The sequence below is a fragment of the Akebia trifoliata genome, chromosome 5, assembly GCF_017979445.1.
Source record: "Akebia trifoliata isolate Shusen 1 chromosome 5, ASM1797944v1, whole genome shotgun sequence".
In the NCBI taxonomy this organism is placed as follows: domain Eukaryota; kingdom Viridiplantae; phylum Streptophyta; class Magnoliopsida; order Ranunculales; family Lardizabalaceae; genus Akebia; species Akebia trifoliata.
Window position 1 is genome coordinate 2,730,664 of NC_141379.1, and position 27,878 is coordinate 2,758,541.

General features: G+C 34.8%; 3 protein-coding genes across 3 annotated transcripts; 1 reads left to right on the forward strand and 2 right to left on the reverse strand.

Annotated features, from left to right (window-relative positions):
• The first annotated feature begins 9,876 nt into the window (after positions 1 to 9,876).
• LOC147400979 (uncharacterized) lies at positions 9,877 to 12,524 on the forward strand. The gene is made up of 2 exons (XM_086442052.1): positions 9,877 to 10,305; positions 10,928 to 12,524. Exons 1-2 carry the CDS (start codon positions 10,231 to 10,233, stop codon positions 12,023 to 12,025), a joined length of 1,173 nt encoding a protein of 390 aa, XP_086298178.1. The 5' UTR covers positions 9,877 to 10,230; the 3' UTR covers positions 12,026 to 12,524.
• Positions 12,525 to 14,445: 1,921 nt separating this feature from the next.
• On the reverse strand, positions 14,446 to 18,875 carry LOC147400980 (RNA-binding CRS1 / YhbY (CRM) domain protein). Its single transcript, XM_086442053.1, has 4 exons — positions 18,743 to 18,875; positions 18,377 to 18,659; positions 16,139 to 16,540; positions 14,446 to 15,625 (listed from the first exon to the last, which is right to left on the reverse strand). The coding sequence occupies exons 1-4, from the start codon at positions 18,814 to 18,816 to the stop codon at positions 14,711 to 14,713; spliced, it is 1,674 nt and encodes a 557-aa protein (XP_086298179.1). The 5' UTR covers positions 18,817 to 18,875; the 3' UTR covers positions 14,446 to 14,710.
• Positions 18,876 to 20,340: 1,465 nt separating this feature from the next.
• LOC147400981 (serine/threonine-protein kinase STY13-like) lies at positions 20,341 to 27,647 on the reverse strand. The gene is made up of 6 exons (XM_086442055.1): positions 27,006 to 27,647; positions 26,608 to 26,740; positions 26,320 to 26,515; positions 22,657 to 22,781; positions 22,061 to 22,219; positions 20,341 to 20,950 (listed from the first exon to the last, which is right to left on the reverse strand). The coding sequence occupies exons 1-6, from the start codon at positions 27,134 to 27,136 to the stop codon at positions 20,636 to 20,638; spliced, it is 1,059 nt and encodes a 352-aa protein (XP_086298181.1). The 5' UTR covers positions 27,137 to 27,647; the 3' UTR covers positions 20,341 to 20,635.
• Between the last annotated feature and the right edge of the window lie 231 nt (positions 27,648 to 27,878).

Consider the following 27,878-nt stretch of genomic DNA (forward strand, 5'->3'; position numbering starts at 1 on the left):
CAACCTCAAAATCATGATCAAGAGGTGAGGTTTGTCTTCTTCTTATATACCACACGGATTGGACTCCCACAGTCGATGTGGGACTATCGTTCTAACACATGCATTATCTCATATTTCTTTTTTCAAATGCTTTAGTACTTATTTCTTAATAGTGTAGGTTCTGCATTGTAAATGTGTGGAGTTTGGTTTTATGTCACTTTTGTCTCCCTTCTTATTTTGGTTTCGCAACATATACCTTTGATCTACTAACTGAATTTTCATCCCAACAAGGCCAGACATATCTAGCCACAAATCGGTCCTATAACCTGTCTTCATCTACTAATTACTGGCCAATGACCAGTGACTACTATGTTACAACTTAATTACAACTTCCAACCTAAAATATTCTCTCGTTTGAACTCATTGGAATTGCAGAACTCGATCCTAAACATAGTAATGTAAACAACAGAGACTGAAAGTGTGTTTATATGTGTTTTCACCATCTTCATCCATATTATTTTTTGGTGTTCATCTCATTAAAATCTTTATCTTGAGTATTTATTTTACTTAGAGTTGTGAGTTGTGAGTTGTGATTGGCCTTCATTAAACGTGCACAAATCATCTCAATTAATTTTCTTTTAGTTTGTCTCTTAGTTATTAGAGTTGAATTAATTCAATTTAATGATTTATGATAGAAAATATTTATTATTTAAAAAATAAATTTTATTTAAACCAACTTAAAAGGGTTTGACCCATCAAGACACGGATGCCAAGACAAGAGGAGAAACAAGGTTTGAAAAGCATGGCTCCTAATTCATTAATTTCATCTTGGACTCAAAAACTTTGCATGAAGGGGACGTTGATACCAAGGGCTTCTCTCTCACATTAGGCCTTCTTTTACCATACATAACATATGGGCTTATAGGGTCCTCTAGGCCCTCCCTAAATGAAGACAATGTAGAAAAACTAGCTGTTATAAGGGGTAGAGGAACAAGAGCTTGAAATTCTCAAGGTTGTGGCAGAAGCTTGGCACATTGGCAAACCTAGACCCACAAAGGTAATTGAAGCTTAAAGAAACAATTACAATAGCAAGCCAACTTGCTTAAAACTCAAAACCACCACCATTTTTATTTATTTATACCTTACCCGAGATTCTCAATAGCTATTGAGATACATTTCAATGAATTAACAAGGAACGACATACTCATTATTTTATATTGATGCTCACATCCTTTAAAAAGATTATTTATCAATTTTTTTTCTTCTAAACATTAATTATATTAGAATACTTGATGTTTTAAAATAAAGTAACCCAACAAAATTTGTTTACTTCTTACTTTTGTGAAAAACAACGATTTCACTGTTTTATTCAATGTCCAGAGACAAATACATTGCTTTCAAAAGAGACAAATTTCTTGTTTTATTTATTTCCAATAGGGATGGCAATGGCACGGGTTTGGGCTGGGTTTAGCTAAACTAATCTCCGACCCTAATTGTAATTGATTACCCAGAATCCGCCTTGAACCCGACTTGGGTATGGTTTTTTTTAACCCATCCCTATCCCAAATAGTTTTTTCTAAACCCCACCCCGTGATCCACTCCTTTATAACGTTAATAATTAAAATTTGTATAAGTTGAGATTTGAACTTAGAATATGGGATGAATTTTTCACACACCTTATTATTAGGCTAAGTGGCATTTCCTAATAATAACTCTAATATATATATATATATATATATATATATATATATATATATATATATTGGGATAGGACGAGGTAAGGTATATCAAAATCATTCCCGCCCCTAGATGAGGTGGGGTATATCAAAATCATCCCCGCCTTGAAATTGACTCGATTTTTCATTTTTAATACCGAAATTTTCTTGAAATCGTTTAAAATAGTGAAAATCCGAACCTGTAAGGACGGTTTGGGACAGGGTAAAATTGCCATCCCTAGTTACCAAGCAACAAAATCTTTTTTTTTTTTTTTTTTTAAACATGTAGATAGTTTTCTTTCAAAATCGATGAATTCAATGCTTTATTTATTTGAAAGTTGAAAAATCACTACTATACTATGTCTTAACATTTGTGATTCTACAACTTTCTTTATTTTTATGTATGAGAATGATTACAATCTTGACTTATAAAATTGTCGGTTTCCAATTTGTAATCAACTATCCCAAACCTCTTTTTTTTTTTTTTTTTTCATATTTTCCCTTGCACCAAATATTTCTATTAGAGTTTCGTTGAGAAGGGGTATTTGCTCCCATACAACCTCGCCAAGGGCCATCATGGGACTCTTAGGTTAGGTATTTGATGAACAGTATTTTATAGGATATTAATTTAAGGATTAGTGATGATTTGACGCCCCTTTTGACATACGCCCCCATCACAGAACCGTAGATCATTTGCCTCGGGATATACAAGAGAAAGATTTATGGTTTTGTGTATTATGAGGCAAATGATTTATGATTCTGTGATGGGGGCGTCCGGAAATCATTATTCTAACACAAAAAAATGGTGAGGTTTTCATATCTAACTCATAAATTTGTAAGTTTTTATGAGCATTTCAAAAAAATGTATACATCATCATGTTTTTATTTTGTCAGTATCTTGACCTAAAAATCAATCTTATTAAGTGAAAGAAAACTTTTGGTATTTTAAATCAATTTTTTTTAGGTCATGAAATGTTTAGTTATTGGAAAAACTTTGTTGGTTAAGTAGTTGCCACCCAAAGAAATTAAGAACATTTAATAAAGAAAATAATATATTAGAATGTATTAAATAATTTTCTCTTACTTAAATCATCTTTTCGACTTTTATCTCAATGGACATTTTCTTGTTATTTGGTGGGTTACCTCTCTCTCGATTGGCTCAACAAACTCCACGTGGCTTCGTGCGCACCTGTTTATAATCAATTAGAGAAATCTAATTAGTAATTAATAAATTGAAAAGTAAAGTAAAAGGGTTTGTTTGGTCATGGTTGTCTAAACGACTTTGAGAATGTATTTCACAAGTTACATTTTTTTCCCTTGAAGACTTGTACACTACAATCAATATAAATGCGAGACTTAGATCTTATTAGTTGACCCGACTCCCAGCGGTGCAGAGCTAACAGGAATGACAAAGACAGGAAAATATATATATATATATATATATATATAATTGCCACGTGGCATGATTTAGCATACTCAGAACAAAACCACTTGATTGGTTCCTAAAGAATTCTATAGGTCAAGGTCATGCTTGAGTTGTTGTGGGTTTCTACTTTGGCTGCAAAATTATTGTGGTAAGAGGTTTTTTGAAGAAATAACTTTTTGGACTTATTGATAATTACATTAAATGTTTTCATCGTTAACTTGATAAAGTGTTAGGCTCTTTTAACCACACACACAAAAAAAAAAAAAAAAAATGAAAACGAAAATTCTTACTATTAAAACCCTATATCCAATCACTAAGGGGGTGGCTGAATGGTAGTAACTTGGGGTCAAAGAATTTGCTCTTTCTATGATCTCAAGTTCAAATCCCACTATCCATAAAAAATCTTGGTGGTCACGCACCGCTCCACGTAGTAGGGTATAGCTTGAGTGCGGGGCGTAGGGACTAGTCTAGTGCGCACAAACTGGCCCGGATACTCTTCATTATAAATAAAAAAAAGAAAAAAACTCTATATCCAATCATTAGGGTTTTACTTTAACAATACATCACATATCCTTGAAATATGTATCTAGCCCAACAATTGGATTTCATTTTTTAATGGTCGAGCCTAAGTGTTTTTTTCTTAAGTCATTGAATCTTGATCCTTTAAAACAAATTAGTAGCATTATGGCGTGTATTTTTTTTTTTTTTGATCAGTAAACCTATTTTTAATGAGTTTAGTAACTCGGTGTTAACAGGATTTGAACCCAGGTTTTTGGTATCGTCACCTACAGACTTTACAAATTAAGATAGTGAGCATATGCTAAAAGAATTTTATGGCCACCATGGGTGGGTAAACTGGACTTGAACCCATGACCTCAAAGTTATTTTACAATTTGTCAAATCAAGTGAGCTATGGGAAGAGATATTGTGGATGACATTTAACCACTAAATTAATTAATTAAATCATTAACGTTCGAAAATCACATAATTATAGCAAACTTCGGAAGTGGGAAGTGAATTTGATCCACTTCTCACATTTTCGACGTCCTGTAATGTTTGCCAAATCATAATTTAAATTTTAAAAGCGGTTCTAAGTACAAAAAACAGCACAAAATCGCTTTTCAAATACAAATCTTAACAAGTGCTGAGAAAGTCATGTGGCATGATATGGTTGTCAGTGGTCCAACAAACCAAAAACATGTCAAATTCCAGGGACTTTGCACTCCACGTGGAACATTTTGAGAACATAAATGTGTGGACCACCACCACAAATAGGGATGGCAATGGCTGGCTAAACCCGACCCCGCCTGATTATTATTGGTTAACTGACTCGGGTCTAGTATTTTTGACTCATCCCCGCCTCGAATAATTTTACTCCACCTTGATTTTGGTAAATTATTTAAGAAAATCGATATATGATAAGTAAAAGTTGGGTTGATAAAGATTTGAACTTAAAAGGTGTGAACTACTTTACACACAATTTACTATTTCATTAAGTGGTACTTCTTGATAGTAAATCTAATATATATCAAGATGGGCATATTGGCAAGGTGGGATATATCAAAATCATCCCCATCTTGAAATTGAATTGATTTTTTATTTCTACGGTGAAGAGATCATCTTCACCAAAATCAGCTCATTCTTAAACTTGTAGTCCCATGTTTACAAATTGAAGAATTTTCGACCGTTCAATTTTTGTAAATCACTTTTGTTGGGGTTATAAGTTTTGAAATGGGCTGATTTTTGTAAGAATGATCTCAACATATAGATTATCCTTACAAAAAATTAGTCCATTCCGAATTTTTTTTCCCATATAAGACAAAACACATTGTAGCTTTATGTGTATACCCATCTTACCCTATATATATATATATGGGAAATGTTCAGCACCCTAAGTTTTACCACACACTTTAACAAATGTTTTTTATCCTACATGGGTTAGAAGTTTTGGAATGAGCTGATTTTTGGTGAGGATGATCTCTATGATTAGAAGATCATCCTCCCCAAAAATCAGCCCATTCCAAAATGTTTAGCCCCATGTTTACACGTTGAAAAATCGTGGACCGTCCATTTTTTGTAAATCAATTTTGATGGGGTTAGAAGTTTTGGAATGAGCTGATTTTTGGTGAGGATGATCTCCTCACCATAGAGATCATCCTCACCAAAAATCAGCTCATTCCGAAACTTATAACCCATGTAAGACAAAACGCGTTTGTTAAAGTGTGTGGTAAAACTAAGGGTGGCGAACGGGACCCTATATATATATATATAGGGTCAGGTTCAGAGGACAACCATTTCTACACACATATAGACAACGTGTTTTGTCTTATATGGGCAAAAATGTTTGGAATGGACTGATTTTTTGTGAGGATGATCTCTGTGATGAGGAAATCATCATTGCCAAAAATCAGCTCATTATGAAACTTCTAGACCGTCCAATTTTTGTTGAAAAATTATAGACCGTCCAATTTTTGTAAATCAATTTTGATGGGGTTACAAGTTTTGGAATGGGATGATTTTTTGCCAGGATGAACCCCTCATCACAGAGATCATCCTCACAAAAAATCAGTCCATTCCAAACATTTTTGCCCATATAAGACAAAACACGTTGTCTATATGTGTGTAGAAATGGTTGTCCTTTGAACCTGACCCATATATATATATATATATTATTATGAATTATTTTATGACTTAAGACATAGATTAGTGATTTTTTATGTATAGATTAGTGATTATTATATGAAATTTTATATTTAATTTTTTATTAAAAAATATTATTTACAATTTATAGAATATTGACAATCCGTAAGATCGAATTGAAGCAAACCGACTTTAGTTTGGTTTGGTTCCAATGGAATTTAATATGATTTTGGTTGTTATTTAGTGGAATTGACCTATATTGGTTAGGTTACTATTTTGATTTGATTCCAATGAAATTTAGTATGATTTTGATTCTTATTTAGTGGAACTGACCTATATTGGTTAAGTTCCAATTTGACCTTAAACTGAACTAAGTTGCACCCCTAATTTTTACTATCATAACTGCCTCAAATTCGTTAAGAAGTGGGAAAAAACGACCCTATAGGAGTATGGTGGGGCGCGGCGGATCAAAATGGCCATCCCTACGTACAAACTAATTTCATTGGTCAATTATGGCCATGGGATTAAGTCATCTCTATTTACTTTATTTATAGAGTATTTTTGGATTTTGAAATGGAAAGACTAAAAGTCCAACAAGGAAGCTTATTTTACTGGCTAAGTCCACTAATGGGTGGGGTGACATCATTAGGCCTGAAGCCTCATTTCTGGGGTGGAGAGGAAAGTTTCTTCTCCATCCACATAATTAGAAGATAGAATATTCATAAGATGTATATACATGGTGTCTTACAAGTGCTCCAGAATTTTTTGAGAAAGTCTTCCATGTTATTAAATATGATCTAATAAGTCTTTTTCGAAATTTTGTACATTTCTGCCTATTGATACTTCTTCACAAGCAAAATATAATTTGCATTTATTCCTATTTACCCTTTCAACCTTACAAAAAGCTAGGGCAACAGCCAACAAACATGGCAATTGGAACCTTTTTCAGGTTTATTTATTTATATGTAAAGGTCGACACTGTAATAACTCCAATGCCAATAAATTTCATGAACTTTTTTGGGGCCATCCATTGGTGATAGACCAATTTCTAGCCAATAAAACCAGATCCATGGGTTAAATCTAAGGGTCAAAATAATCCAATCTTTCAGCTATAAATCATCAATCTTGCTAATTTTTGGTGCAGAGCCAATAAAAGGGTAAGCCAAAATTTCATGAGGAAAGTTGACCTACATGTATGAAAAAGAGTGTGCCATGTGGCATTTATGAAACCCCACCAACTTAGAACTACGCAATTAAATTTTTTCTCTTTTCTTATTGTTGGTATCCTCATCCGAGCCCTTCGGGTGAGATTAATCTCACAGTCACACACATCACCCCTTCAAAAATTCCTATGAGCAGCTGGTTGAGTTGAGGGTCAACTAAAACTTGGAGAGTGGCCCCGAGGAATTCATTGCTTTGTTGTGTTTCGAACACTTGAATTACCCTTCCCAAGAGTCAATTAGATCAATCGATATGGATTTAATACAAGCGTGAGAGATGAATAATCCTTTTAATGGACTTGTCGAATTTATGGGACATGCAATGGTTCCCTGATTTATATATTTCAAAAACCCTTTTATGAGAACCCTTGTTTATCACAAAAAGAAAGTCTAAAGAGGGGAGGGGAGGGGAGGGGAGGGTGGGGAGGGGTGGTCCTAGCACATGTGCCGTTAACCATATGGGGTACCCCATTACCCAACACAAGGGACTTAGTCTTCACTTCTTTACATAGCAAGTAGGTTTGTATTTATTTTTATTTAATTTTGTGCTTCTAGGGTAAGAAGGTTTGCAAATATTGCAAGAGACGAGTACCACAAGTAGTCCCCTCATGACACATAAGTGCTCAAGATATGAGTCTAGTGTCAACTAAATCCCCACCCTTGTATGTCAAGGGTCAAGGTACCTTTCTAAATAGAACTTTGGGATCTTAAGGTCATGTTAGAAGCAAGGAGCCAAGGAATGTAGGAGGGACTAAGAATCATGAACCAGACATGGTTGGAATATCTCCAAATGCCTCAAATCCTCAATAGAAAAGACTATTGAATTTAATCCCATATCGGACACTTATTGCCTTGTCTCTCTTTTTATAAGCTCCTAGGCCTCTTCACTCATTGCCAATTGGTTTTGAGTTGGACCCTCAAATTTATCATGGTATTAGATGTCTTTTCTCTCCTTCACGTCACTCAATACATATCTCCATGTGCTTTGGTCTAGTTTGACCTACACGTGTGGAGGCAAGTTGAATTTAGTCCCACATCAAGCATTCATTGGCTTGTCTCTCTCCTTATACACTCTTAGGCCTCTTCACTCATTGTCAATTGATTTTGAGTTGGATTCCCAAATTTATCAAAGACAACACCTGCTTACTGTAGACGTGCCTTGGAACTATACTCACCAAGGTTACTTGTGCTTCGAGTAGGTGAACAAACCCTAACATTGAAAAAATGCGAACTAGACATGGTCAACATAATTCATGAAATATACAACTTGGATGTGTTGACAATCATTATTGTAGAAAAAGTAGATGAAAGTAACAATAGTAGAAATAAAAAATTAAAACGCAAATCAAGATCAAACTAAAAGGAATACCAAAACTTACGTGGTTCAATTTTGAGACCTACACTCATAGGATGTGATCAAATCTTCTTCACTATGAGAATCACATGAGAGCAATATATACAAACTAATTCAAATTTCAATCCCAAACCCATACTCTAAATTCCTTGTACACTCCTCCATGGCTCTCTCACATCTTAGAAGAATAATACATAATTAATGAAAAATTGTTCCATGGATTATTATTCATAGGGTTCCAAATAAAGGAAACTTATCCTAATAGTCAAATTATAACTTAATCTAATGGTTTGGATAAGCGTAATGATTTTCTAACTCAACTCTAATAGAATTACTCAAAAACTCACTGACGTGGCATGTGAAATAACCATAGATTTTTTTCTCTCTGGATACACAACTACATCCCCACAAAAATGTGCACTTGTGTTTCCTGAGGGAAAAATCTACTGCTCTTACACATGCCACGTTAGTGAGTTTTTAAGTTATTATGTTAGAGTTGAGTTAGAAAATCAGCACTCTTTTGAATAAATATATATATAACAATCGCTCTATATAGTTATTAGTACTCTAATAGAGCATATAAACGTCTTTGAATAGACCCCAACCTACAAAAAGAGAATCAAAGGAAAAAATATGTTATTTTCTCTGCAATATTGTCTTGAAAATTTGTTAAATTATTTACTAACTTAATCATCATAATATATTTGATAGGAAAATCATCGAAATTTGGAGGGTTTGACCTAATAACATGAGGCAAAAAGACCTTCAAGCACTTATGGGAGGATTTGGGAATTTATCCAACAAGTAAGATCCAACGGTGGAAACATTAAGCAAATAAATCTAATTCTCAAAGGCCAATGATTTTCGAACTCAGTTGACATAACAAGGGCATAGAACCATGGATCTTTTTTCTTCTATATCCCAAAGAAAATGATCTATGGTTCTGTGCACTTGCCATGTCAGACGAGTACAGACTAAGTGAAAAAAAAAAACGAGTCTGAAAATCATGAGTCATTCTCAAATCATCCGACTTGACCTTCTCTAAATCATAATTATATCAATCCAACCCAAGACCAAAACTAGGTTAAAATTGATTTTTAAATCATACAATTTGTTCTTGTGTACTACTCCATATAAATCCAAGCCAAGACAAAGACTAGATTTTCATTAGAAGATCAATGGAGCACTCACAATCACACAAGGTTCTAATTGGGGAAGTGCCCCTAAAATTATTGCGAAGATTTTTACTTGGGAAGTGCTCTAAGATGACTACTGAAGACTCAACGTGTACTTGACCGAGTCAATCAATTAATGGGAGATGAAACTCCAACCATATATAAAATTAAATGACTCAAATATCCTTAGCCACAAACCCATAGCAATCACGTAATGAAGGCTATATTGGTAAAACTAGACCTAAACAAAATATTTTATTATGATTTTAAGATAAAACCTTCGTTGTAAATAAATATAAAACTGCCACGCATTACAAGTTACAGAGGTGTTTTTGTTTATTTTTAAATATTATTAAGAGTATTTCAGTTTATTTAAAATTCTAATTTTTAGGGTTTTAAATCTCTCTCTCTCTCTCTCTCTCTGTCTGTTTTTGTTTCTCTATTAAGATGAGGAATTATAGCTGTGGAAGAATATCTGGAAGAGCGAAAGCCCAGTAAACGGGCTAGAAGTGCTGTTTGAGTCTAGATAGAGAGACAGAGAGGACCAGAAGCCATAGATCGCTGCCTTTTTGAAGTTTTTTTTGGACAGATTGTGAAGTGGGTCGTGAACCCATTTCGCAGATTCGAAGGTTGATTTGGATTTAAAGGTCTAATATTGCGGTCGAAGGGAGAGAAATTGACGAAAAAATAAGTTTTTTTTTTTGTTGTGTTTAATAATCGGATGTTCATGATGCCTGACGGAGGGTATTATAGTTCTAAGAAGACTGATGCCATTTGCGAAGATGTTTGTGGGCAGGTAATTATGATCTTCTATTTTTTCCTTTTTTTTTTTTAAATGTATATATATTTTCATGTTTATGAAATATATGAATCTTTTTTTTTTAATTCGATGATTTGGCTTTTTTAATTTCTGGGTATATATTTTTGGATTAATTGGTTTTTAATTTCTGTGGATTATGATCTTCTATGCTCTTTTGAACCCTAAGAAATGTTGATGAAGGGGTTTTAATTCCCTTGTGTGGGTTTCCCCCATATTTTTATGTCAATTGTTGTTTCGATCAGAAAAGATTGTATCTTTGGGACTAAATTAGATACAATGTAAAGGGAGGTTTTAGAATTATGATTTAGGGATTTTAATCATTAGGGTTGTAGATCTTTCAAAATGGGTACCATTATTTCATGCAAAAAAAGGTGTTTTTTTTCCCCTTTCAATTTTGACATTTATATTTGGATGGGCACTCTGCTTGTAAGATTTTTTTTTTTTTTTGACAAGTACTCTGCTTGTAAGAATTCTGTGTTAGGGTTTGAAGAACTAGATTTTTTTTTTGTTGAAGAAACTGAAACTAATAAGATGGATTGATTTAGATTTCCTTTTATTATCTTGGGTGTCTTAGAAAAATTATGATTTTAATCTATAGGAGGCGAGAACAGCTTTTAGCATGTCGAGACTTCGCTGCATTCTCCGAGGGTTGGATTTGAAAGCCTACATCCTTTTCTTTGTAATTGTACCAACATGTGTTCTTGGTATTTATTTGCACGGGCAGAAGATCTCATACTTCCTACGGCCGATTTGGGAATCTCCTCCCAAACCCTTCCATGATATTCCACACTATTACCATCAGAATGTATCAATGGAGAATCTCTGCAAGCTTCATGGATGGGGAATCCGTGAGTCCCCAAGACGTGTCTTTGATGCAGTATTGTTCAGTAATGAACTCGACATCCTTACAATCCGATGGAATGAGTTATACCCTTATATCTCAGAGTTTGTTCTCCTCGAATCAAATTCGACTTTCAGCGGTTTACAGAAACCTTTGGTTTTTGCTAGCAATCGTGATCAGTTCAAATTTATTGAGTCTCGACTGACTTACGGATCAATTGGGGGAAGGTTTAGAAAAGGGGAGAACCCATTTGTGGAGGAGGCATATCAACGAGTAGCACTTGATCAGCTTCTAAAAATAGCAGGTATATCCGATGATGACTTGTTGATAATGTCTGATGTTGATGAAATCCCAAGCGGCCACACAATTAATCTCCTAAGGTGGTGTGACGAAATCCCTCAAATCATACATCTTCGGCTCAATAACTACCTCTACTCTTTCGAGTTTCTTGTCGATAATAAGAGCTGGAGAGCTTCGGTCCATAGATATAAAACGGGTAAGACAAGGTATGCACATTATCGGCAGACCGATGACATCTTGTCAGATGCGGGATGGCATTGCAGCTTTTGTTTCCGCCGTATCAGCGAGTTTATATTTAAGATGAAAGCTTATAGTCATGTTGATCGAGTCAGGTTCTCACATTACTTGAACCCCAAAAGGATTCAAGATGTAATATGCAAAGGGGCTGACCTATTTGACATGCTTCCCGAGGAATACACATTCAAGGAAATAATTGGAAAGTTGGGACCCATTCCTCATTCGTATTCGGCGGTTCATCTTCCATCATATCTTTTGAATAATGCTGATAGGTATAAATTTCTCTTGCCCGGCAACTGCAAAAGAGAGAGTGGCTAAGTGTCTCACTGACATGTCTTCAAGTCTTTCTTTGTAATGGTTGGAGGTTCTGTTTGTTTGATGCACTGAGAAGAGTCCTATTGGACGATTGATGACTTTGGTTTGGTACTAAATATGGGTAGATTGTATATCTATTTAAATTTAGACCATTCTTTAGAAAGAGTTCGAAGAAAATTGGATGAGCCGTTGCACCTTAAGGATGAGACTCTCTGTATATTGCCTTTTATGGTATTTGTTTTGTCCGAGATGGAGGAATAGATTAAGTCGCTGAGGAAAGCTTGTGCATAGCATCTTGTTGGTATAGCATGAGCCACCAAATGAAAGAGAGAAAAAAAAAAAATAGACATCGTGAGCTTTTCCATGTCAGGAATTTTGTTTTCTTTGAGACTAATTTATTCATATATTCTTACAACTTGTTTAGCTGTTATCTTTTAACTCCTGGATTTGTAAAAATTGCTTTGGATCTTTCTTTGATAATGCTGATTTTATTCTTTATCCATACCATTCTAGATGGTGAGGCTGCTATTATATTAGTACTGTTGTTTTTTCTCAGAATTTCTGTTTTGTGGTAGTGATGGTAGTTCTCCAGAATGGCTCCATTATATCTGCATATAACCCTTCAATTTCTTTTTATTTCTTGTATCAAGGTAGATGTTTGACTCTGATCTTCTTACTGTTATGGGCGATAACGGGGTTCTGACCTGCCTTTATTCCAGCTTGATATATTGTAGTAATTTGAAACATCTAAAACAATAGGAGGGAGAACACCACTCGTTAATTATTATTGTTAGTTTGGGTATTTTCAGTGACAAATGGTTGGTATGAGCTTTATTCCCATATATAATGTATACGCTTTCTAATGCGTTATAGTTGCGCCATGTGGTATGGTGGACTTTCAAGGCTAAGATGCTAGCTATTGTACATGGTGCTGGGACCCCACCTCTCCCAACTCTCTTTGCTCCCCTTCATAGGATGAAATGGATGGATTCCAAATTGCTATCCTTAGGAAGTGCCAGCTAAGCTTAGTTGGTAAGGTCTTTGGGTGAGGAGACCATATACCTGAATCCAATTCTTGGCTTCACCATTTATTGATCACATTAATAACTTTTTTTTGTCCATTTTATTAAAAAAGAAAAAAAGAAAGGAGCAAGAAATATTGCTTGGGTTCATTGGTAGGCATAACAGGACTTCAATCATTTTTCTTTGGAAAAGTTACTTGAAGGTCCATGGCGGAGGGATTTATTTTTTAATAGTTCCTAAGTTTTGCACATTAGCTTGATAGGACAGTCAACAAACTTTTTATTTCTTAATGGTCCATCATTATTGGCGAACTCACCACTTTTTTATTTATTGTCGAATTCACCACTTTTTATTTATTGTCGAACTTGACATTTTTTTATTTAATGTCGAGTTTACAATTTTTGCCATCAAACTCACCAATATTTACTATCGAGTCACCACTTTCTATTTATTGTCTAATTTGACATTGGTAATCCCCCCTCCCTTTCAATTTTTGAGTTTTTTCGACTAAAATATGTGGAAAGATTGGTTAGAAAGTTAAGATAATGACTTGTTTACATAATTTCACCTCCAAATAACCATTCTTGATTAATTTTCATCCAAAAACTAAGAAAATTAATGAAAAAATTCTAATTTTTTTACATACATTTCAAAATATTTGAAAGAACCCTTGAAAATGATTTTTTCTTTTTTCTTAAATCATTTATGACAGAATGGAATCTCCGAAGCTTGATTGAGATGTCAAAAATTCAAATTTTTTTTAATATGAAAACAATGTGTTCGAACAGTTAAGACATTCAATCTTGAGAAATGTGGAAGATGAGGTCCAAGGACTGTCATGAAAAGAAAAGGTCACTAATATTAAGAGACCATCCAAAACTTAAGGGACTATTTTATAAAAAAATCCCTCCACCATGTCCTTTTAAGTAATTTCCCCTTTTTCTTTTTTCAAAAATGCCTTATATCACCCATCTATCTCACTAATAATTTTTTATTTAAAAAATATTCTTATTATTAAGAAAAAACATATTAGCCCCCACCTCGCATTTCCCATGACAACCACACAAAATTTGGATGACTCGTTGCGTGTTGCATCTTCCCCATGAGATCAATCTTTTTGGGATAATGATTTGTCAACATGATATTAGAGCACTAGACTTGTATAAGTCCCGGGTACAAGTCTCCTCAAGAGAATTTTCCACTCTTACCAATGAGAGAGAGTGTTGAGTGTTATATTATCCACCTCTACTCCTAGGTGTCACGTCCATACGTATCATACCCTAATTCCACCCATGACCCTCTTACATTCATACTTGCATCCTCCCCATCAGATCGGTCCTGAGGTAAATGATTTGTCAACACTACCTAGATAATATAATCAAATATTTAAATACTTCATCTAGTCAAATCAAATGATTGATAGTTCTACTGACAATTACAGTTGATTTCCTTCTTAAAAAACGCCAGAACGTTGAATAACTTACCCATAGAAACCCACTCATGTATAACAAAATAGCTTACCATCTTCTCAGGAAGCTCTATTTTTACCTTCTTTCAATTGTTTTAAAAGAACAGCTCTCTCTCTCTCTCTCTCTCTCTCTCTAAATTATCTTTTGTGATGATATATATTTAAAAGGGACACTCTCTGCTCTGCAATTTACTAAGCTAATCACTATCCCAAGTCTCATCAACCTGTTTTGGTGTCTTGGCCCTTTTATTATTCTCCCCATTTGTTGGATCTCTCGTCGTGCCATACTCCTCATCCTCCCCACTACTGCTCAGATACTCATAACCATTCCCTTCCGGTGATCTCAAATCTTGTTCTTCCTCACCATCAGATTCCCATGAAACATTTTCTGAATCACTAAATATATCCTCAGACCCCGAGTCTATGTCGGAGATCTTTCCTCGTGATCTGCCCCCACCGTTTTTCTTAAAAGCTTCCTTGTTCTCAGCTCTGTTAACAAAATTGTGTTTCCTGTTCACAGTTCTCGATACCTTTAACTTATCACAATCTTCATCAGAATCATCCACTTCACTGTCAAGATCATCAGATGCCTCAGCAATCTCATGACCTTCATCTTCACTATCCCATTTACGTGTATCACTTGTCCTATGCCTACTAGTTCTCGTCCCTCTGATCTCATCATCGGAATCTCCACCACTTATCATTGGAGATCTTCTAGCCCTCCCGCCTAAATCTTCTTCTCTGTTCCGATATCTCATCCTCCCCATCTCTTCTCTCTCTGCAGCTTCCTCTGCTTCCCATTCTTGTTCTGCTGCCTCCTCAATGTCAGCAATAAATTTATCAAGCTGTTGTTGTTCGTGTTCTTCGGAAAATTGGTCGTGGTCTTCCCTATTATCAGGCTCAGATACAGAGCGTTTGTCTCCATGAAAGATGTAAGGGCTCCCTTGCTTCTCGTCAATTGCCCTAAAGAATGTTGAAGCAACTCGTTGAATGCTAGCCATAGCAACAGGGTCCTCGGGGTTCACACCCTTGCGCCGGAGTTGCTGCTCTATCTTCTTTATGTTTAGTTTTTGAGAATCAAGGGCTTGCTCAAATCTGGCCTTGAAGAGTGCCTGCATATTGATAAAAACGTGTTTGTACTTGATTCGAAAGGGCAACTCATGTAGCAAATTTATAATCCCAAATGAACCTAACCCATCTTACAATAGAAATCTAATGTTCTAGTGTCACAGATCATGCTACCATCTACAAGCCAGCAGGAATACCGAAACAGGCACACCGAGGAACATGGTGACAAAGTCAGGAAAACATTGACTTAACTAAAAATTAAAAATATTTTTTTAAAGTATAAAAATGTAAAGAAAAATGTATTTCAATATATTAAATGATAAAATAAAACTTAAAGGGTCCTGCCGTTGCATCTGTAATAATAATCTTACTAACTCTGCTTATTTCGAGGCAGGTCATCTCGACCTCCTCCCACTCTTTTTGGTAATATAATTATATAAGATTCACTAACATAAGGAGGGGAACTCCAAAGCAGAAGTGTTTTGTTGCATATTGCCAAGTATACACATTCAACATGCTAATGCAAAAAAATAGAGATCATAAAAGTATGAATCTACCTTCCTTTTGGTAAGGGTGTTGACAGGTATCAAATTCTTTGGTTGCCGATAGTTTCTGCCACGGAACATGATAATTGTTTTCACATCATGTATATTAACCACAATACCACCACTTAATCTCGCAAGCATAGTTGCCATCTCTTTAATTTTTTCTTTAGGAAAGTTATCACAACAAACTTGAACTGTCTCATGAAACTTCCAGTGGAGATGCATATTTTGAACGACACCTCCAAATACTCCACGGACACCAACAGGCACATAATTTCTGTTCCTAAAGCCAATCTTCTTATATGCCTGAAGCTGCTCAGGAGTCAGTAACTCAGGGTCGTGTCGTGGAGGTGGTAGCTCTGGTAGCTCGTACTTCTTGAGTTTTTGTAGGAGCAATGCCACTTTCTTCTTTGCCTTCATGAGCAAAAAGTGACAATAAGATGAAATTAGTTAATATATTACCATCAATAGCTTTAACATTGCCATCAATAGCTTTCACGAACAGAAAAAGGAGGGAAAAAAAAAACAATGAAATTAGTTTATCTTGTTTCCTAACAAATAAAACTAGTTTAACTGATAAAAGGAAAGTTTGATTTAATTATCTAAAACCTATTAACAACAAACTGGTTATGATTAGAGAAAAATGTCAAATCCAAACAACACTAGAAAAAGAACGAAAAATACAACAAATAAAAGAAGAAGAAGAAGATTCATATGCATTCAAAATAGAGTTTAGATCAATGGGACAGACACAAGTTGACTGTGAGAATAACATCATGAAAGGTCTTGTAACGGTTATAGACTTACATTTTCAATAATGTGGAAGGAAGTATCCATGATCCAGAATATTATTAGAAGCCTATTTAATCACATTAAGAAAATGTCCAATAACTAAGGGATTTTACGAAAGATCCTAGGTCCTTCAAACAATGACCCTTCTTCATTGGAGGCTATAGTGCCAATCAGACTAGAAGTATGTTATCTGAAAAAAACATATTTGGATGGTATGGACATATTGGATGAGGTACCTGTAATTATATACACATTATTATCTTTAAACATGTTTGGAAGAAACAATTAATAGTGGAAGAGATTGATGGAGCTGCAAATTGACTAGGACTTGTAAATAATGGGGCTCAAAGGATGCATTTAAATTTAAAATTAAGTACCTTATGTATATATGTTATAACAGGAGCAACTTTATAATTATAAGGGCTATCATGTAACAATACTTGAGACGTAAGCTTTTTAAACAAGGACATAAGCATATGCATCCTTTAAGCTGAAAGCTTTTTCGATGACTCTTCACATAAGGTGCAAGCTTTTAAGGCAAAATGAACTTTTCCTCAAAGACTCAATGAAAAATGGCCTTCCCACTTTTTATTTCAATTTATAACCTCATTTAAGACTCCCATTCAGACCCTCAGGTCTCAGCTAATGCCACTGAAAGCCACAAATGCTTCAATAAAGGTAACTTGTCTCACTAATGCTGTTATAGAAACCTCAAATCATCATCAAAGAATTTGGGGTCGGCGGAGCAATCATGTTCTTTCATTCAATTTAATCAAGATTCAGAGTTGAACTCAGATTTTTTCAACCATTATAGTTAAGTTGACCCAAAGAATTTACAAGCAAAAAAGTTCAAACTTTTTGAGACAAAATTAATCCTTGAATCAGCAAGTTAATAGGAAATAAAAAAAGAATTTAAAAAAAAAAAATCATGCTTTTCATTCAATTTAACCAAGATTCATAGTTGCACTCAGATTTTTTCAACCATTATAGTTAAGTTGACCCAAAGAATTTAGAAGCAAAAAAGTTCAAACTTTTTGAGACAGAATTAATCCTAGAATCAGCAAGTTAATAGGAAATAAAAAAAGAATTAAAATAAAAAATCATGTTTTTTCATTCAATTTAATCAAAGATTCATGGTTGCACTCAGATTTTTTCAACCATTATAGTTAAGTTGACCCAAAGAATTTACAAGCAAAAAAGTTCAAACTTTTTGAAACAGAATTATTCCTAGAATCAGCAAAGTTAATAGGAAAAAAAAAAAAAAAATTTAAAAAAAAAAATCATGTTTTTTCATTCAATTTAATCAAGATTCATGAGAAATTTCTCACCCATTATAGTTGAGTTGACCCAAAAAATTTACAAGTAAAAAAGTTCAAACTTTTTGAGATAGAATTTATCCTATAGAATCAACAAGTTAATAGGAAATTAAATAATTAAAAAAAAAAAAATCAAGCATACTCTTCTGAGGTTCCATATAAGCCTCTCCTCATCCGTCATCAATTTTTTCCTCAAGTTCCTCGCTCTTCGGACCTCCTTCTGAGTTTTCCCAACATCTCTTCTCATTAACTTCTCTACTTTACTCCTCATAGTCCTCCCTCTAGCAGTCGACATCGATCGAGTCCCATTAAAGCAACCCAACATAGATTTCGAATGCAAGAAGTTATCTTTTCTAGCTAACATTGAATCAAATACATTGTTTGCAAGAAATTTTGAAGAAGAATCACCCAATTGTAGAAAAGTCCTGATGTAATACGAAGAAAACCATAAATTAGGTTCCAAATAATGATAAAGTTAGGGTTTCAGAGAATGAAGGTTTAAACTTACTTCTTATCTTTGAGGAGAGAGAAACAAAGGGTATTCAAGTAATGCCTTTGGAGGTTCTTCGCTGCTGCCCACATGGTTTGGCTCCTCTCTCTCAAGTCGAAGGGAGAGAGACTACGAAACAGTAAATTTTTTAGTTTCTACTTTCACGGGACACTCAACCTTACATACATACATTCGCATAGATTTTTTTCCTCGAGATACATATTGACGGAATACCTAATGGTTCCGTACAGACTGCCACGTTACTATTTAGTGAGCTTATTTGAGTGTTTTTAGTCACTTTATTATTAAGAGAAATTATTTATAATAAAAAATGAGTTGTGCAATATTCATATTGACATCGTTTGGTACATTAGTTCCGTGCACACTGCCACGTTACTATTTAGTGAGCTTATTTGAGTGTTTTTAGTCACTTTATTATTAAGAGAAATTATTTATAATAAAAAAATGAGGTGTGCAATATTCAAACTGACATCGTTTGGTACATTAGTGTGCACAGAACCATAGATGATTCTCACTTGTATCTCGATGAAAAACATCTAGACACATCCACATCAGCAATGTTTGAAATGATGTCAATTTAATGTTACATCAGCATTTCCAAAAAAAAAAAAAAAAAAAGTTAATTTTTTTTCCTATTTACCAATAAGAACCCAAAGCGTCACTAGAAGTGGCATTTTGACCCATTTATTAAATTATCCCTCAAAAAATACCTCTACGATTGGCATTTAAAAAGAAAATAAAAAATAGAGGTTGTTTTCATAGGTGTATCTCGAAATTCATAAGAAAATGGTGGGCATCTAACAAAAAAAAATTAAAAAAACTTTCCTTGAAATGAGGAAGAAGTGTGATGTGTAATTCGTGGAAATGAGGAGGAATGAAGGAAGAAGCTGGTTCAGGAAGGATACTAAAAAGATCACTTTTAGTGGTGTTTTTCAAGGGTAATTTGGGTGTTTCATCAAAATAAATAATAAAAAATGACCTTTAGAAGTGGCATTTTGGATTCCTATTTGATAAATATACGAAAAACTGGAAATTGCATGAACCCCAATTTTATTTTTTTTTTTTTTTTTTAATATCTAGAGGGCTGTGGCGTTGGATTGCCAACGTGATAATCCATTTGAGCAAAATGACCCTTAGTAAGGCTTAAACTCTTGCTGAGTTGGTAAAGAAAGTTTTTTTCATTTACATATGACATCCCTTAGTTTTTAAGCTGCATCTCCAATGATTTACTTTGTTTCATGACATGAAAGATGTGTACATTAGTCTTCAAATTTAGGATTTGGGCTTCCATTATTTCCTAGTAGATGGATAAATTAAAGCTAATATGCAGTATGGCATTTAGATTTCTTTCTTTCTGCCAACAATTCAATGTCACGAGGCCCGTGTCCACGCAGCGCAGAATGAGCTACCCCCACAGAGCCAGACATGGCCATGCAACTAAGCTGCAAAACAACATCATATTAGATCTAATGCTACCAACAATACGTGCTCTCCTTCATAGCACCATTATGTCGCCAAGTCCATATGATTACAGCCAACCCATCCATAGATTCTATTTTGACACCAACCCATTCATCCATCAAACATATCGACAATTCAGAAAATTTTGGGACACATTTGATGATAAAAATTACAATTGGTTAGGTCCTCAACTAAACCATGTTTAACCATAAAACATGGAGAAAGCTCCCTTCATACTTTGACGTGTCACAACAGTCCCAACTCCAGATTACAAGTTTTTTTCCTACACATCTTCGATAAGAAGACATTAATTCTTAGAAGGCTAATTAGGTTCTAACACCTATGTAAGTATAACAGTACCTTCAGATAGTTCATTGAGCTTCCCTTAAAGCAGTTTATGATTCTCTCTAGACTTTCATCTGCGATTCATCAGTAGCATTGGTTGAAGCAGAAGAAGAATCCCCTCGATTTATTTTCCATTATTCCCTTTGGGGTTTCCCCTGAGTCATCATGTACAGCCATTAAAGAACTTGTGCCAGGAGACTCTGGAGGTAAGACTGCATTCTCCGAAGTAAACACACGGGATGGGATCATGGGTTCTGGTGGTGAAAGCATAGAGAGGTAACGGAGGAGCATCTGTGCTATTTGGCTGAAGTTTGGTCTGGCATTAGGATCTTCTTCCCAACAAGAAGTTAGAATTAAAGACAAATCTTCGGGGAGATTTTCTGCGCTAGGCCTCACATTCTGAATAGCAAAGAAGAACAAACTTGAATCATCAGCTTACAGTCAACAAAAGTTCTCCATAATTTGATGTTATGTAGAAACAATGAAGTTGAGATGGGAAAGGAGTAGACACCATATATCATAAAGAGTCCAGATTGGATGCACCCAGGGTGGAGGATTGAAACCCACCTCCCACACCTCATTAAAAATTGAATAAAATAAATGTAGTTTTTAATTGATAGTTACAACTTAATAGCATTAATCATACTATCACTATCATGAATATATATATAGTAAAAACATATGTAAACACAATCATTTATCAATAATTTGTAAACCACTTTTGATGGATTTAGAAGTCTCAGATTGGACTGATTTTTTGTGAGGATGATCACTCTGATCAAACCGAAACTTCTAACCCATATTTTTGAAAAATGATTGTTTTTACATATGTCCCTTGAACAACTCCCCAGAGGGAGAGATGTGAACTCTACACCATATTTTGCATGTTTTTACACCCTTAGCTCCCCAGAGGGAGAGATGTGTCACATGAATGAACAACCACTTAGGCACCCAAAAACATGGCATAGGGTGCCACAGTGATGTAGGTGCCACAGTGATGTAGAGAATATAATTTTATGAACTAAAAAATTTAAAAAGGCATTTTTTTCACCGTTGGATTTAAATTTCAAATTTGGGAGCTCATTGTTAAATTCTTTAAATTTGTTCGTAAAAATCCTATTTATATAGGTTATAATTATAAAATATCTATAACCCATATTTCATTATTTAATTCTTTGATTTTTTATAATTATTTTATAATTGCATTATGCCTTGCTTCACTCAAGCGTGCACTTCACCTTGTGTCTGGCGCCTCAGACACCAAGAGGCTTTTGCAGCTTAAGCCCTTAACTACACTCTGAAAATAACATTAAAAAAACCCACGATTCATTCTGATTTAAAAACAATGCATAATACAGTTGATGTATATGCAGTGTGGTAGCCCAAAAAATGACAATTGAATTAGCTCACACTCCAATTTATCAGATTCTTAGAAACATCCAACCATCGTGTCATTATGCCTATAGATCTTGATGGGACCTCTCAAGATCATCAGAAATAGATTATTACCTTAAATGCAGCTGCATAGGCTGCCTGCAGGTTTGACATGCCTTCGAATGGCAACCGGTTGTGTAAGAGTTCCCATAGCACGATCGCAAAGCTGTACGCATCCACCTTATGATTGTAATGCTTCTTCTCTCCATGTCTCAATGTAACCGTGCTGTACAACTGCCACCAAACAAGATGATAGATTTAGAGAGCTGCTATTGGCACCCCAACTTTTACTTACTACACCCCAATTACTTAAATCATTTATCACCCCCAAATTAAAGATTAAAACACACTCTTCAAACGTTACAAAAGTTTGGCTCAACTTCTAATCTCAACGTTACAAAAACATTAATAACACTCATTCAAACAATTTCAGTAGTTATTTACAATTATGATTAGGTTCATGTAAATCCCAACCCCAAAAAATAGAAATCTAGCAGAAAAAATGAGAGAGATACCAATGGCACCTCAACTTTTACTTATTCTCAATTATTAAATTATTTTATTTATTTTTAATTGGGGTGTAATAAGTAAAAGTTGGGGGCGAATAGCAGCTCTCTAGATTTATGTTTCTAGTAATTGACAAAAAGCCTGGACTGTTTCAGTGTAAGTACCTCTGGAGCCATCCAACGGTATGTCCCTGTTTCAGCAGTCATCATCTCAGTTAATGACTCTTCTCTTGCTAATCCAAAGTCTGCTAGTTTGACTGTCTTGTGGTCTGCAGTCAAGATCAAGTTTTCTGGAAAAAAAAAATCCAGTGAATACTTTTTCCGTTTAACTGGCAAAGTCATGTTACTTTACAGAAGTGTGTGTCTGTGTGTGTGTGCATGTCCATGCGCATGTGCAATGAACCATACTTAACACTCTGACAGTTCGTCACCAAAAAATTAATCTGTTAAGATATATAAATTTTGAGAGCTTCTAATGCCACCCCAACTTTTACTAATGCCATCCCAAGATGTGTGCTACTTCTTTGGTGATTTACATATGAATTGGGGTGGCATTAGCAAAAGTTGGTGTGGCAATAGAATCTCTCTAATTTTTTTTTTTTTACCATAAGTAATGGTGCAAATAAATTTCCATGATGCAAGGAATGTCCAAATGGATTCATTTTTGAGAGCCTTAGGTGAATAGAGTTTGCAGGATATTGTGATGAGTATCTATTAACATTCAAGGAAGTAAAAAGGAAACAACATCAAAGGAGAACCATCATATATTCAAATCAATAATCCCAAATCATTTTCTCACACAAAACATTGAAAGCCTTGAATCAAATCACATTTTCAATATCAACACCTATCAAAAAAAAAAAAAAAAAATTCTACATTCCCCCAATCAGATTTGACTATAAAATTCCAATCCCCCCCAATATGATTGCATGTACTTCTCTCTTTAAGTCATAAGCCTGGCTACCCATATTGTCCTTAAACCAAGAAAACTGTGGGAGTAAAGACTCAATTGTGCGAACTATCATTTTTTACTGATGAAGAACATAAGAATATCCAAAATTTTATATTTATACATCCCTTCGAAGACTCAATCATGCTAAAGTGAACTGATAATCGCAACAGAGATCCAAGAGAACAACCCCCTCTAAACTTTTAGCCAAATGAAACAAGCTTGTTTGTCTCAACTCTAGCATAGAACATGAGATCATGGATCAATCTAATGCAAGAATCCTCCAAATTGGATCTAAGCTCTGATTCTGTACTTCTCCCCAAAGTGATCCAATTTAGAACTGTAAGGCACCCTATTCAAGATTATAGTTTTGTGAGCAGCCCAACTACATGTAAGTTTAAGGTTGGAAATGTCAACCAAAACAAGAAGAAGGGGGGGGGGGGGGGGGGGTATGGGGTTCGAGACAAAGAAAGATCAAGGCAGCATATCAGTTTTTCCTATATACTGAACTTGGATCTGTTTTTATGCTATTAGCTATTCCGTTGATTCTTCTCCAAACAGGAACCACCGATTCACAAATCTCATTAACCACAGAATTTAGTGAGCGGCGCCAAATCTTTCTATGGATTGCTTCTTTCGCCTCTAAGGTCTTATCTTCATTATTTAGTTTTGAGCCCACGCTATTGAGCTACAAAAGGTACATAACCATTAAGATGAAATTCAAAACATTTCTCGCGGGTGCAGGGTGTTAATCTATTAGGATAAAAGGAGGTTTGCTGCTCTGGTTATCACTACATTTACATGTAGGGCTTAAAAAGGGTCGGATACAGACTGGATATGAGTGTGCCAATATCCATATCCATATCCGATTTTTTTATCTGAATCAGAATCCTACTCCGATCATTCTAGTTATGACCATATCCGAACCATTTTACTTTAATTAAAACCATATCTGGATTCAATCCGACAGAATTAATTGTTTCGGGTTGCATAATGTCAAATAATTTAAGATTATTTCAAATAAAATTGCTAAAATGTGACTTGAACTCAAGACCTCTCCATTTTGAAGAGAGGCCTTGACCACCACACTCAACCATCGTTGATTGATGAAAGATGACTAAAAAAATATAATAATACAACTTGCAAAGTAATATATCAATCAAATCTTGGCGGATATAGGGATGAACTCGTATCCGACTCGGGTCAAGGGACATCAACCCATATCCGAACCATATTTTAATTTAGACATACTTGATGAAACCAAACCCGCTAAATTCGGATCACTCAAATTTTGGATAAAATCCATACCATTTTAAGCCCTATTTACATGGAGCTTCAAAACAGGTGAAAATGTCGAGAGAGAGAGAGAGAGACCAAAAAGATATCATCAGGTTTATATTTTCACCATCGGTAAACTACCATATCTGGGTCCTTCAAATCCATCTGTGTATCCATGTCAACATGAAAGTACAATATTATCGTATGAAAGGGTATGTTCTTTACAGTCTGAATAATCCTTTGTTTCACATTTTTTTATGGGTAAACTGGACTTGAACCCACGACCTCAAAGTTGCTTTGCAAAGTGTCAAACCAGCTGAGCTATGGTCCAAGCCCTTGTACTTTGTTTCTCTTGGTTGGTCACCTCACCCAACCTTACTTTTCTTAATAAAATTTAACATATATATATATATATGTATTATGTATGATATTCATGTTAAGGAAATGCCTACACTTTTACAAGTGCAAAACCATTACAGTATCATACTATTACAAAATACTAATAAATAGATGTATCCATGTATCCTTAAATTCGCTGGTTGGGCAAGTCTGTCACCTAGACCTACACCTATATAACATAAATACTAACATAACCAAGCCAATACCAGCACTCGTATAATCATATAATTATATCAATACATATCCTCAAAGACAACATAAGCAGACTTTTAGCAAATAAGAAAAAAACAGCTTTTTCATGGTCTTCCAGTCAATGGCAGTGATGAAAGCTAGTGTAGAGATATAACATTTACAATCTGGCTGCAAGTCCAACAACTAAGTGAAGTAAATTAGACTACATGTCTAAGTTTCAACTGATGATAAAGTTCATAAATTGCAAGTTAGGGAAAAATGTGAAAAAACTTCAAGGCAAGGCGAGGACAAAAGATGGATAAGTGTGAATGATGTCCAGGCATTGTAATCTTCTACCTATTTTCAAAAAGTTAGTTAAGTACTTCCGTACTTTGTGAAAATGATATTAGAATTTTAAGTATCATCATATTTAATGAAACTATAAAATTAATTGGTGAGCATGGTTGAGCAAACTTAGAATATCCACATTCTGAGATGAAGGAAAAAAATTACAATTAGTATAAGCTTAACCTTTTTGTGTTGCTTAGAACATGCCAACAAACTAATATTTACTAATAAAATGAAAGAAATGGATTAGAAGTGGTTCGACACCAAAATTTGGATTCCTAAAAATGCCCCCACCTTAACATTTAAACTTAATATAATCAGGGTTATTTCGGTAAAAAACGAAGAAAATTGTAATCCCACGTCCCTAAAATCAAGTTGGATACTTTTCAAAATTACAAAAATATCCTTTTTACCATGTGATCTTCAAAAGCACCCTTTAATTTATAACTTAATTATAAATAAGCCCTTCACAGACGTGTGTTTGCACATGCCACCTTGTATAATCTAATGAATATGAAACCTATTTCTTAATCTGTAGATATTTCAGTTTTATTTCTGATCTAACAACAGATTGAATTTGAGAAGTAACCCACAAAACAAACAAAATCTTCCAAGCAAAGAACTCACTTTACGATACTTAACAATCATGAAAATGAAAGGGGAAAAAAAGACGAGAAAACTACCGGGCTTTAGATCACGGTGGATAATCCCATGTGAATGCAAGCAATCCATTGCCCGAGCAATATCAACTGCAAAACCAACCGCCACACGAGTGTCCAAGCACCTTGGCCGTAAGTTCACCAAGTATTTACGCAATGTACCACCCAATAAAAGTTCAGTTACTATCACCATGACAGGCTCGTTACAAGCCCCAATAAACTGTTCGATACAAAAAAACAATTGTTAAGACTCAAAACAAATATCATATGTAACGGTATAAATTTTCCAGCAATGAAGGATCTACAGAACACCTTTACTAAGTTTTTGTGTTGAACTCTAGACAACATTGCAACCTCTCTAGCGAAACGCCCTTCTCTCTTTGTTATCTCCTCTGGGGTCTCTCCTCTATGAACAATTTTAATTGCAACATTCTGGTTTTTATATCTGAATCACATAACACATCAGTGAGACAGTTTCCACACACACACACACACACACAAAAAAAACAACATTGTGCTGAAATGTACCCAACATAATTAACCCAAATTTCATCAGAGGATAGTAATACATAATCTCCACAAAAGAAATCTTGGGTTTTCAGAATATGAGCAAATATGAACAGATTTTCTCAAAATATAAAATTTTCAGTTACAGAACAAAGCGCAAAGATCAAACCCTAATCAGAAAATTAGACTTCCAACTGACTTACTTCCCCTCATATACTTTGGCATGAGCTCCCTCACCAATTCTTGGCCCAACAAAGAGATGCTTTGGATCGATCAACCACTTGGCATCCAAACGGAACTCGTTGACTGAGTAGAACCCATTACTTGACTCCATTTTTTTTTTCTAAAAAAAGAAGTATCTTTCATATATTTAGCAACAAAACCATGTACCCATCACCCATTATAGTAAAAAGAGACCTGAAGCAGAGCTAATTTTACATGGATAGGCTGACATGAAACAGAGAGCCATAAAAGACATGCTCTGCTCTACTTCTCTTCCCAACACAGATTATTAACCACAGATGATGCCCTTCTTCAGGAGGCAAAAAACAAACAAAAACCCTTATTTATCCGAACCCCAACAAGCGCTCTCTAGTTCTCTCTATTTCAGAAATAGAAATAAAGTAGAGAAATTTTCATTTTCATTGGGAACAGAGCACCAAACAATCCACAATGGAAGAACAAAAACTTAAGAAAAATATATTCAAAAAAATCAACAACCCAGTTTGAAGCTTTGAATATCGAGTAGTGGGTCGAATTTATTTTGATCTCTCGATCTGGGAACAATAAAGCTATGGAAGGAATCGAGTCTTTGTCAAACAATGAGAAAGAAATAAGAGAGAGAGAGAGAGAGAGCCGACACTTCCAGGATACGACACAGGAGAAGATATATTTCAACTAGTGTAGATCGTGTACATCCGAGGGCTGCTCAGAACCAGATTTCCAATGACACTTGCGTGCCACGTGGATTTTTATAACCCACGACCACTCGTGAAATGTTTGGCCAATCATTTAGTAGAATGCAAGTAATCATCATGATTATCAAAAACTCATTCAAAGTTAGCTAAAGGAATCCA

What these genes read in the sequence shown, in the direction of transcription:
- LOC147400980 (XM_086442053.1), bottom strand. Translation starts at nt 18,816, where the DNA reads ATGTGGGCAGCAGCGAAGAACCTCCAAAGGCATTACTTGAATACCCTT. An exon ending in TTATATGGAACCTCAGAAGA is followed by an intron (nt 16,541 to 18,376) that starts GTATGCTTGATT and finishes TTGCTCATGAAG; the next exon opens with GCAAAGAAGAAAGTGGCATT. An exon ending in ACACCCTTACCAAAAGGAAG is followed by an intron (nt 15,626 to 16,138) that starts GTAGATTCATAC and finishes ATCAATATGCAG; the next exon opens with GCACTCTTCAAGGCCAGATT.
- LOC147400979 (XM_086442052.1), top strand. Translation starts at nt 10,231, where the DNA reads ATGTTCATGATGCCTGACGGAGGGTATTATAGTTCTAAGAAGACTGAT. An exon ending in GCGAAGATGTTTGTGGGCAG is followed by an intron (nt 10,306 to 10,927) that starts GTAATTATGATC and finishes TTTAATCTATAG; the next exon opens with GAGGCGAGAACAGCTTTTAG.
- LOC147400981 (XM_086442055.1), bottom strand. Translation starts at nt 27,136, where the DNA reads ATGGAGTCAAGTAATGGGTTCTACTCAGTCAACGAGTTCCGTTTGGAT. An exon ending in GCCAAAGTATATGAGGGGAA is followed by an intron (nt 26,741 to 27,005) that starts GTAAGTCAGTTG and finishes TATGTGATTCAG; the next exon opens with ATATAAAAACCAGAATGTTG. An exon ending in CCACCGTGATCTAAAGCCCG is followed by an intron (nt 22,782 to 26,319) that starts GTAGTTTTCTCG and finishes TTTTTTTTCCAG; the next exon opens with AAAACTTGATCTTGACTGCA.